Below are 12,699 nucleotides of genomic sequence, written 5' to 3'. Positions count from 1 at the left end.
ATAGACAACAGACTCGCCAAGGCAAATAGCGCCTTTGGAAGACTACACAAAAGAGTCTGGAAAAACAACCAACTGAAAAACCTCACAAAGATAAGCGTATACAGAGCCGTTGTCATACCCACACTCCTGTTTGGCTCCGAATCATGGGTCCTCTACCGGCATCACCTACGGCTCCTAGAACGCTTCCACCAGTGTTGTCTCCGCACCATCCTCAACATTCATTGGAGCGCTTTCATCCCTAACGTCGAAGTACTCGAGATGGCAGAGGTCGACAGCATCGAGTCCACGCTGCTGAAGGTCCAGCTGCGCTGGGTGGGTCACGTCTCCAGAATGGAGGACCATCGCCTTCCCAAGATCGTGTTATATGGCGAGCTCTCCACTGGCCACCGTGACAGAGGTGCACCAAAGAAAAGGTACAAGGACTGCCTAAAGAAATCTCTTGGTGCCTGCCACATTGACCACCGCCAGTGGGCTGATATCGCCTCAAACCGTGCATCTTGGCGCCTCACAGTTTGGCAGGCAGCAGCCTCCTTTGAAGAAGACCGCAGAGCCCACCTCACTGACAAAAGGCAAAGGAGGAAAAACCCAACACCCAACCCCAACCAACCAATTTTCCCCTGCAACCGCTGCAACCGTGTCTGCCTGTCCCGCATCGGACTTGTCAGCCACAAACGAGCCTGCAGCTGACGTGGACATTTACCCCCTCCATAAATCTTCGTCCGCGAAGCCAAGCCAAAGAAAAAGAAAGAAAAGAAAGTAAAAACACAAAAAGCTTGAGATGCTCACCAGGTTGAAGAGTGTCCTTTATGTAGCAAATGTAAAAATACATAAACGATGTTTTGGGTTTGAGCCCTTCATCAAGATATGAGAGAATGCCGTCAGGCATCCAAACAAAAAGGTAGGCGGATGGCAAAGGTAGGAGGTAATAGGTGGATGAGGGGATGGCATTCTCTACATCAAAGAGATAGGTCGCAGATTGGGAGATCGCTTCGCTGAGCACCTCTTCTCTGTCTGCAACCACAGTGACCTCCCAGTAGCCAACCATTTCAGTTGTGGGTCACACTCCCAGATTCACATGTCTGTTTATGGCCTTTTGTACTGTCCCACCACGATCACCTGCAGATTGAAGAAACAACACCTTATTTTCCATCTGGGCACCCTCCAGCCAGATGGAATTAACAATGACGTCTGCTTTCCACTAATCCTGCTCACCTTTTCTTTCCCCTTCCCCTTTCCTGTCTTTCCAATTCTCCCCTCCCTTCTCCTTACTCACCCAGCCATCCCTCATCTCCCTCATTGCTGCTTTCCCCTCCCTCTGTTCATCTACCTATCATCTCCTCCTACCTTTGCCACCTCCCCTCCCACCTTTTTGTTCAGACGCTTTCCTGCATTCTCATGAAGGGCTCAAGCCTGAAATGTTGGTTATGTATTTTTACCTTTACTGCATAAAGGACATTGTTTGACCTGCTGAACTTCTGCAGCATTTGAGTTTCCCTCATAACTGAGCACTGTTGTAGAAACTTAGACATCCTTGAATGAAAACTGAGTTTACTGTCTTCATCAGAATGGATATCAAAGCTTCTTGGGGAACTTCACAGCACTCCGGTGTGAGGTAGGCGTGTAAATTTAATGTACAGCCTACACCAGGTTCAACTTGCACAGGCTAACTGAAACGCATAATTAAAGTGCACTTTTCCCTGCACTGTCTAATTTCTCCTCCAGTGTACACACATAAGGTAAGTTGAACTAATTCTTGACAAAGTTGCTCTGACATTAACAAGACTTATTTTGGTGAATAATGCTTTTGTATTGTTTTTAAAAATAATTACAAGACAAGATTCATGGAAAGACCTTACTTGCCAAATAATCCCAGTCAACTCTCAAAGGCTAGAAATTGTTACTTGGTAAAAATAATTGGCATATTTCAGCTGCAGATCAGGAAAATAATTTGTTGCCTTTGAATCCATGTGATACTTTGTTGCTTTTTATGTTTTTGCTTTGAATTAAAGAGCTTTTGAGGTTTGGGACTCTAGTTTCATACTGATTAACACTGCGTCTCTGTGTGAGCGCCACTGTCTGTCGCAGTTCAGCGGTATATAGGGCCCACATGTCTAAAGTCAAATTATCTTGTTTTAACTCACATATAAATCCTTGTTGTAATAAATGCAAAATAGGTGACGTTTCTTTATTCATATTTTCTCAGTTTGGAAAAATATTGGAGAGAAATTTTTCAAACGCTATCAGTGATTCTCAATTTAATATTAGAACCAAATCCTTTAGTTGCTCATTTGGAACTCTTGGAGAAGACAATGCTTTAGTAACTCCATTTAAATGTCACATTTTAGCTTTTACTTCATTGTTGGCCAGACGTGTTATTTTGATTGAATGGAAAGATAATTCAATAATAATCATGCACTATGGCTAAAGGGTGTTATGTCCCGTTTAAATTTGGAAAGAAATTAGATATGCAATTAATGATTCGTACATTAGATTCCAAACGTTATGGGGCCCATTCATGGACTATTACCATAATCTATAGGTTCAATGTTAATATAGAACTTTGACATTGTGCTGTCCCACTTCAGAGTGAGCTACTTTGTTTAATCAAAATTAACTTTCAACCTTGTTTAGGGGTAGGAGTTTTGAAAATTTATATTTATTATGTTCATTCTTTAATATTATGGTTGTGCTTTGGGAATGCATATGTATGATTACTTTTGTAGTGCTTTTCTTTTTCTATTTTTTTCTCTTGCACATTCCCTAATTGTACTGTACAAATTTATTATTACTGAAAATTCATAAAAATTCTTTAAAGCGAAAGAATTACAACAGCTTGGAATTGAAAATGAAATCCAAGTGTGCCAGAAATAAAATGCAAAACTAGCACTTACCCAACATCTTTCAAGACCTCAGGATGTCTCAGAAGGAAATTCACATTAGGCAGAAAATGGTGTTGGGTCGATTGCTGGGACTGAAGGCTGATAAATCCCCATGGCCTGATGGTCTGCATCCCAGGGTAATTAGAAGGTGGCTCTAGAAATAGTGGATGCATTGGTAATTAGTTTCCAATATTCTATAGATTCAGGATCAGTTCCTGCAGATTGGAGGTATCTGATATTATCCCACTTTTTAAGAAAATGAGAGAGTAAACAGGACCAGTTATCAGTGACATCAGTGGTAGGGAAGATGCTGGAGTCAATTATAAAAGATGAAATAACGGTACATTTGGTTAGCAGTAACAGGATTGGTCCGAGTCAGCATGTACTTACGAAGGGGAAATTAAGCTTGACTAATCTTCTAGAATTTTTTGAGAATGTAACTATGAAAGTGGACAAGGGGGAGCCTAGCCTTTGATAAGGTCCCACAAAGGAGATTAGTGGGCAAAATTAGAGAACATGGTGTTGGGGTTAGGGTACTGGCATGGATATAAAATTGGTTGGCAGACAGGAAACAAAAAGTAGGGTTTAACGGGTCCTTTCAGAATGGCAGGCAGTGACTAGAGGGTACCGCAAGCCTCAGTGCTGCGACCACAGCTATTTACCATATACATTAATCATTTAGATGAAGGGATTAAAAATAACATAAACAAATTTGCAGATGACACAAAGCTGGGTGGCAATGTGAAATGCAAGGAGGATGTTATGAGAATGCAGGGTGAATTGGACAGATTGGGTGAATGGGCAGATGCAGTTTAATGTGGATAAATGTGAGGTGATCCACTTTGGTGGCAAGAACAGGAAGGTAGATTACTATCTGAATGGTGTCAAGATAGGAAAAAGGGAAGTACAATGAGATCTAAGTGTTCTTGTTCATCAGTCACTGAAAGTAAGCATGGAGGTACAGCAGGCAGTGAAGAAAGCTAATGAAATGTTGGCCTTCATAACAAGGGGAATTGAGTAGAGGAGCAAAGAGGTCCATCTGCAGTTGTACAGGGTCCTAGTGAGACCACACCTGGAGTACTGTGCGCAGTTTTGGTCTCCAAGTTTAAGGAAGGACATTCTTGGTATTGAGGGAGTGCAGCGTAGGTCCATGAGTTTAATTCCTGGGATGACGGGTCTGTCATAGGTTGAAAGATTGGAGCGACTGGGCTTGTATACACTGGAATTTAGAAGGATGAGAGGGGATCTGATTGAAACATATAAGATTATTAAGGAACTGGACACTCTAGAGGCAGGAAACATGTTCCCAATGTTGAGGGAGTCCAGAACCAGAAGCCACAGTTTAGGAATAAGAGGTCAACCATTTAGAACAGAGTTGATGAAATACTTTTTCACCCAGAGAGTTGTGGATCTGTGGAATCCTCTGCCTCAGAAGGCAGTGGAGGCCAATTCTCTGGATGCTTTGAAGAAAGAGTTACATAGAGCTTTTAAAGAATTCATGGCATATGGTGAGAAGGCAGGAACTGATTGTGGATGATCAGCCAGGATCACAGTGAATGGTGGTGCTGCTCAAGGGGCCGAGTACTCCTGCACCTATTGTCTATTAACCCTATTTGTTACATTTCTTAAATATTCACTGGCATAAGAAAATCATAACTCCATATATAGTCAGTCAGGAACTGCAACAGAAAGAAATATTAGCATTTCCAATGTAAAACTTGAATTGATCTTGTTGAAGATGACCTCATGACTATTTACTTTTTCCCTTGCTAACCAGCTGTCAGAAAAGAAAAGAAATGTTCCAAGCTTTTACATATCTTATACTTCTGACCCTCTCTTCTACGGGCCTACATCAACTAAAAGAGTAGTACTAAACTTGGAAACTGTCATTTTACATTTATTATCTGTGACTCTTATATGTACAAAAACAATATTTATTTCTTTATTTATTTGGATAGATGAAATATTTGTCCTGCATATGTATTGTTTGACTGTATGTGTGTTATGTCTGGTTGTGTGTCTGCATGTTTTTGCACCAAGGACCAGAGAACACTGTTTTGTGTGGTTGTACAGTACATGTCTTCCAAAGGCGCTATTCGCCAAGGCAAATAGCGCCTTTGGAAGACTACACAAAAGAGTCTGGAAAAACAACCAACTGAAAAACCTCACAAAGATAAGCGTATACAGAGCCGTTGTCATACCCACACTCCTGTTCGGCTCCGAATCATGGGTCCTCTACCGGCACCACCTACGGCTCCTAGAACGCTTCCACCAGCGTTGTCTCCGCTCCATCCTCAACATCCATTGGAGCGCTTACATCCCTAACGTCGAAGTACTCGAGATGGCAGAGGTCGACAGCATCGAGTCCACGCTGCTGAAGATCCAGCTGCGCTGGATGGGTCACGTCTCCAGAATGGAGGACCATCGCCTTCCCAAGATCGTGTTATATGGCGAGCTCTCCACTGGCCACCGTGACAGAGGTGCACCAAAGAAAAGGTACAAGGACTGCCTAAAGAAATCTCTTGGTGCCTGCCACATTGACCACCGCCAGTGGGCTGATATCGCCTCAAACCGTGCATCTTGGCGCCTCACAGTTTGGCGGGCAGCAACCTCCTTTGAAGAAGACCGCAGAGCCCACCTCACTGACAAAAGGCAAAGGAGGAAAAACCCAACACCCAACCCCAACCAACCAATTTTCCCCTGCAACCGCTGCAATCGTGTCTGCCTGTCCCGCATCGGACTTGTCAGCCACAAACGAGCCTGCAGCTGACGTGGACTTTTTTACCCCCTCCATAAATCTTCGACCGCGAAGCCAAGCCAAAGAGAAAGACAGTACATGTACAATCAGATGGCAATAAAGTTGACTTGACTTGATTATCAATGTCCCTATTCTAATGACCAGTCACTCATATCTCTCTGCTTCTGACTTTCCCACTCTGCCCCAATGTTTGGCCTTCTCAATTGAACAGTATTCTAGGCTGAATGCATTTTTACCTTTCAGTCTTTTGCCAATCACTCACTGGAGCCCATCTCTTGGCACTTTGACTCCCTCCTCTTTCAGCTTTGATTCCTTGCCTTTATTGCAGTGGCTCAGTCTGTCTGACCTCCTTACCAGGATCACATCACCAGCTTCCTTTGAAAAATATCACCTGTTCATCTTTCATTCTATCCAAACGTTGTCCCATGTTTATAGACGCTCATACTGAATTATTGGTTGATGCTCCAAATCTCATTGAGGTCTTGTCCCCATTGCTTTTCTTTTTAATATATTTTTATTGATTTGGAATAGAGAAATATTACATGTTACATAACGACCACATATTAACCACACAACTTTATATAATACAATACAGAATATGAATCTTAAGTAGTCTATTTATTGTCTTGTATACAATGTTCATATACAATGGAAATTCCCTGGAAAACTTCACCTCATATTCTAATCTTAAGTAGTCTATTTATTGTCTTGTATACAATGTTCAGATACAATGGAAATTCCCTGGAAAACTTCACCTCCAATTCTAATATTACAGCGTATTCATGGTAAATTATCTAATTTATAAAGAGAAAAAAAATGAAAAGAAGAAGAATAAGAAAGAGAATAAAAAGACACCCCCCCCCCCATTTTAATCCTACCCCTCCCACTAAACAAGGACACCATTGAATAATATGTAAAGAATCAAGTTTCGGCTCGCTGACAATGGACAGGAAACCCCGTTCCCATTCCTGACAGCTAAAATTACAAACAGCTCTTTCTTTGCTCCTGCAAAGCACTAATCTTATCCCCATTTTACAGTCAGCCCTCTTGGATTGTCCTTTATATCTCAGAAATCAGAGATCAGCTATATAAATTAAAATAGTTGTCATGGAAAAACATGAGCTTTTGACTTTCTGCTCCTGATGCACCCTCCGTTCTTTTTCCAGCAATTCATATTTTTAATTTCTGTTACAGTATCTTGGCGGCACGGTTGACATAGCAGTTAGCACAATGCTACAACAGCAGCTGCAACCTGAGTTCAAATCTGGCGTTGTCTGCAATGAGTTGTTATGTTGTCCCCATGTCCGCATAGGTTTCCTCTGGGTTCTCCAGTTTCCTCCCACCTTCAATTAGGATATTTGGGCAGTACAGGCTCATGGGCTGGAAGGGCCTGATACTGTATCTAAATTTAAATCCACTGACCTGCACCCCTAAGATGATTAACACATTCATTAATGGTTTAGTATTTTTTCAGTGAACTGGTACAAAAGTTGAATGGTCAATGCAGTTGACTATCTTTAGTGCAACAGGTTTTGAATTAATAATTTGTATTTATAATCCTTATTACTCTATTTTTCTATATTTTCATGGTTTATTACAAATTAATAAGAACACCACTGCTGGCTATTCTGTCAAATTAGCCTCTGGTAACAGATGTTAAACTATGTGGCAGAAAAGAAGATCATTACCACGAAAAGCAAAAGACATTTAATTTCCCCAGGTTGTCTTTGTCTTTTTTAAAACAACTGTACTGGTTATGTCCAGTCCTGTCCTTAATTGAAACATCTAGGATTGGGTCTGTTCAGTGGCAAGCAGTCCGCACTCCCTGTTCATCTGTTCTTCGACCATTCTGTTTCTTGTAGTGTAGTCCCAAATGCTTCCTTAGAGTTTACATGCATCTAACTGGAGGGATCTACTGTAGTCTCTCCAAACATGTGGCGAGCTGTAATCCCATGATGACTGACAGCTGCCAAGCAGGGAAGCACAAGAGGATAAAAGGGGTGATGAAAATGAAAAGCAAAAAAAAAATCCTTCAGATGCTGGAAATCTGAAATAAAGGAAGGAATTACTCACCTGGCCAGGCAGCATCTGTGGAAACACAGACAACTTTTCAGGTCTGACCCTTGGTCAGAACTGAGAAAGTGAAAACAAATTAATTTTATAAGTTGCAGACGGTAAGGAGAGGAATGGAAAGCCCGTCAAGAATATTCCTGTCTCTCAGAAGTATTTTGAATTGTCATTCATTATCCATCATTGTCCATTATTTGGTACACCACATGGGGTGGCCAGAGTTCATCAAATAAGAGTGCCTTGCTGTTAAAGTAGGGATCTGCTCAGACTCCCTGCCTAATTAGCAGAGTGGCACAGTAAGCAGCTGTGCTGTCTTACTGCTTCATTTCTGCGTTTAATCCTGACCTCCAGTGGTGTTCATGTTTTGCCTGTTCTGTCTGTGACAGGATTGTTTTCATCCTGACACTTTGTTTTCCTCGCACATTAATTGGCCACCTTGAGTGGCCTGTCATTTGTAGATTACTTGATGAAACTCATGCCACAGGAGTTTTAAATGCTTATAATATTAATTGAGAAAGAAAGGTGAGAAAAATGTAGCAGAATGACTGAAACTTTTATTTTATTTTATTTTAAAGGCATCCTGAACTTGCAGCTGTTTGCCAGAGTGTTAGTACATTGGTCTTATATCCTGGACCTGAGGCAAACAACTTGGAAGAACTTGAACTTGATCCTTCGCAGTCTCCATACAATATTATTATTATCGATGGGACATGGAGCCAGGCAAAAAGAATGTTTTACGGAAATTCCCTCTTCCGTTTACCTAAACAAGTAAGTCTTCGATCATAATTTTTTGAACCAAGAAATCTCGACTCTATTATTTATAATTCTATGGTGAATGGAGTTTGACAGAAAGTCATGAAGCGTGGGATACATGGAACCTTGACTGCATGGATCTTTGGAACGTACGCTCTTAGTGATTTTTAAATGACTTGGATGAAGAAGTGATGGGGTGGGTCAGTCAATTTGCTGATGTCACAAAGTTTGGACAATGTAAAGCATCCATTTTCAATGAGGCCACATCACATTTAAGGGGGGGGCCACGGACAGATATGATAAAATATTTTTTGTGTTTTTTATGTATTCGTTGGGAGAGAAGTATGAAGGAAACCAATTAAACTTGACTACTTCACAGGGAAAGGGGGCCATAAACTTTGAGCAGACTCCTAAGGGGACCATTGGCAAAAAGGCTGAGAATAACTAGTGCCGAAGATTGTCATGGATTATAACAGGATACAGCCAGGATGCAGAATTGAGCAGAAAAGTGGCAGATGGAGTTGAATCTGGATAAGTGTGATGCACTTTAGAAGGTCAAACAAAGGTGGAGTACGCAATTAAGGGTTGGATCCTTAACAGCGTGAAGGAATCGAGGTTTCTGGGATCCAGATCCATAGATCTCTCAAGATTGGACACAAGGTGATAAGGTGGTTGACAAAGCATATGGTGTTCTTGCCTTCATTAGACAGGGGATTGAGTTCAAGATTTTTGAGGTTATGTTGCAGCTCTATAAAACTCTGGTTAGATCCCACCTAGGGTGAAGAATTCAGTTCTCGTCACTTCATTGCAGAAGGATGTAGATGTTTTCGAGAGGGTGCAGAGGAGATTTCTCAGGATGTTTCCTGGATTGAGAATGTCTCTTATGGAGCAAGATTGACAGACCTGAGGCTATTCTTTTTGGGGTGATGAGAGGTAACTTAATAGAGATACATAAAATGATGAGGGGCATAGATAGGGTGGACAGCACTTTTTTCCTCTGACTACATGAGGTCATTGGTAAAAGGTGAGTGGAGGGAAGTTTAGGGGAGATGTCAGAGATAAGTTTTTTTTACATCGAGAGTGATAGGTTCCTGGATTGCATTGCCAGGGATCCTGGAGGAAGCTGGTACAATATGAACATTTAAAAGAACCTCAGTAAGGCACATGGAGTAAGAAAAAGGTGGGACATATATGGAACGAGCTGCCAGGTGAAGCAGTGGAGCTGAGTAAAGTACCATCGTTTTAAAGCCATTTTGACAGGCACATGGATATGAAAGTATTGGAGAGACAAGAAGTTAGTTGTTGCCTTGTAAATGCATTAGTTACTGCTGCATATGATAATAAAATTGATTTTAATGTCATACAATGTACATGTGCTCCAATATTCTCACTTACTGCAGCTGAGCAGGTACTTGTAAAGAAAAGCAATGACAATAAACTAATTATATTAAATTAAAAGAGACAATGAATGCACAAGATAGATTGATAATAAATATTCACAATTGGTTTCGACTTCTGAAATTGCTTCAGTTAAATTAATGAAATGGAATTTTGGAATTTGTGCATGCATCACATGTTCAACCCAAACCATATAACCATATAACAGTTTGTGGCATGGAAACAGGCCATCTCGGCCCTTCAAGTCCATGCCAATTCACTCAAACAACTCTGCTAGATCCCCCCCGCCTATTCTCCTTCCATAACCCTCCAACCTCCTCTTATCCATGTATATATCCAACCTCCTCTTAAATGAAAGAATTGACTCTGCCTCAACTATTTCCTCCGGAAGATTATTCCATTCAGCTACCACTCTCTGAGTGAAAAAGAATCCTCTAATGTTTCTCCTAAAATTTTTCCCCCTTACCCTCAGCTTGTGTCCTCTTGTTTCAACTTCTCAGGGGGAAGAGTCTACTTCCATCTAGTCTATCATTCCCTTCATAATTTTAAACACCTCTATCAAATCCCCTCTCAACCATCTACATTCCAATGAATAAAGTCCTAATCTCTTCAATCTTTCTCTGTACAAACAATTGAGAGCGTGGTTAACCTTGGTTTCTTTTGCTGCTTTTTTATGTCTGTTTTGCATATTCTTCCATTTTATTAAGGTCCTATTTATGATTACTCTTCAAACATTGCAGAAAGGATTCTTCATGCATTTTTATATATATATATCAGCATGATGCTGAACCAAGCCATGAAAGACCCCAACAATGAAGACGCTGTTTACATCCGGTACCGCACGGATGGCAGTCTCTTCAATCTGAGGCGCCTGCAAGCTCAAACCAAGACACAAGAGAAACTTGTCCGTGAACTACTCTTTGCAGACGATGCCGCTTTAGTTGCCCATTCAGAGCCAGCTCTTCAGCGCTTGACATCCTGCTTTGCGGAAACTGCCAAAATGTTTGGGCTGGAAGTCAGCCTGAAGAAAACTGAGGTCCTCCATCAGCCAGCTCCCCACCATGACTACCAGCCCCCCCACATCTCCATCGGGCACACAAAACTCAAAACGGTTAACCAGTTTACCTATCTCGGCTGCACCATTTCATCAGATGCAAGGATCGACAACGAGATAGACAACAGACTCGCCAAGGCAAATAGCGCCTTTGGAAGACTACATTAAAGAGTCTGGAAAAACAACCAACTGAAAAACCTCACAAAGATAAGCGTATACAGAGCCGTTGTCATACCCACACTCCTGTTTAGCTCCGAATCTTGGGTCCTCTACCGGCATCACCTACAGCTCCTAGAACGCTTCCACCAGTGTTGTCTCCGCTCCATCCTCAACATTCATTGGAGCGCCTTCATCCCTAACATCGAAGTACTCGAGATGGCAGAGGCCGACAGCATCGAGTCCACGCTGCTGAAGATCCAGCTGCGCTGGGTGGGTCACGTCTCAAGAATGGAGGACCATCGCCTTCCCAAGATCATGTTATATGGCGAGCTCTCCACTGGCCACCGAGACAGAGGTGCACCAAAGAAGAGGTACAAGGACTGCCTAAAGAAATCTCTTGGTGCCTGCTACATTGACCACCGCCAGTGGGCTGATATCGCCTCAAACCGTACATCTTGGCGCCTCACAGTTCGGCGGGCAGCAACCTCCTTTGAAGAAGACCGCAGAGCCCACCTCACTAACAAAAGACAAAGGAGGAAAAACCCAACACCCAATCCCAACCAACCAATTTTCCCCTGCAACCGCTGCAACCGTGTCTGCCTGTCCCGCATCGGACTTGTCAGACACAAATGAGCCTGCAGCTGACGTGGACATTTACCCCCTCCATAAATCTTCGTCCGCGAAGCCAAGCCAAAGAAGAAAGAATATATATGTGTGTATCAACTGTCAGTGTAGGTGGAAGTCAGAAACTGGAAGGGAGTGATCACTCTGATGGGTGTAGTCTATAGGCTTCCAAGTAGCCCCCAGGACACCGAGCATACAAATAGACAGATTTTGGAATGATACAGGGTTGTTTTTTTTTAATTTTTTTTATTTTTCACACTGAACCGTATCAACCAAAATACATACAAACATTTCCCTCTTAAATATACATAGTGGCATTTTCTCCCCTTTTTTTCCCCCCTACCTTCCCTCCCCCCTTCCCAACCCCCTCCAAAACCAATAAACATTCAACATATACAATACAATAAAACCATTAAACAATGTCATCACACAATGAAAATAAACAAGAAAAATGTGTCATCTACTTTTACACACTGGATCAAGTAATTTAGTCTTCTTATCATTTTAGGGGGTGGAGGTCCAAGTCAAGCCTCTCTGTTGTGTTCCATGTACGGTTCCCAACTTTGTTCAAATAACGTGACTTTATTTTTTAAATTATATGTTATTTTTTCCAATGAATACGTTTATTCATTTCCATGTACCATTGCTGTATTCTCAGGCTCTCTTCTGATTTCCAAATTGACATTATACATTTTTTTGCTACAGCTAAGGCTATCATAATAAATCTTTTTTGCGCTTCATCCAGTTTGAGGCCTAATTCTTTACTTCTTATATTACTTAGAAGAAAGATCTCTGGATTTTTTGGTATGTTGTTTTTTTGTGATTTTATTTAATATCTGATTTAGATCTTCCCAAAACTTTTTCACTTTCTCACATGCCCGAATTGCATGTACTGTTGTTCCCATTACCTTCTTACAGCAAAAACATCTATCTGATACTGTTGGATCCCTTTTTTTTTAACTTTTGGGGCATGATATATAACCTGTGTAACCAATTATACTGTA

The 12,699-nt window shown here is 41.5% G+C and overlaps 1 protein-coding gene across 2 annotated transcripts in view; it reads left to right on the top strand.

The window, feature by feature from the left end:
- dtwd2 (DTW domain containing 2) overlaps positions 1-12,699 on the top strand; it is a 182,032-nt gene that overhangs the window by 117,342 nt on the left and 51,991 nt on the right. For both annotated transcript variants that reach the window (XM_069889887.1, XM_069889896.1), the window contains exon 4: positions 8,283-8,475. In XM_069889887.1, the coding sequence (XP_069745988.1) occupies positions 8,283-8,475 (193 nt within the window). The remainder of the gene's footprint in view (positions 1-8,282; positions 8,476-12,699) is intronic.

The sequence above is a fragment of the Narcine bancroftii genome, chromosome 1, assembly GCF_036971445.1.
Source record: "Narcine bancroftii isolate sNarBan1 chromosome 1, sNarBan1.hap1, whole genome shotgun sequence".
Lineage (NCBI taxonomy): Eukaryota > Metazoa > Chordata > Chondrichthyes > Torpediniformes > Narcinidae > Narcine > Narcine bancroftii.
Note: the sequence above shows the minus strand (reverse complement) of the source record. Positions and strands in the feature narration are given on the sequence as shown.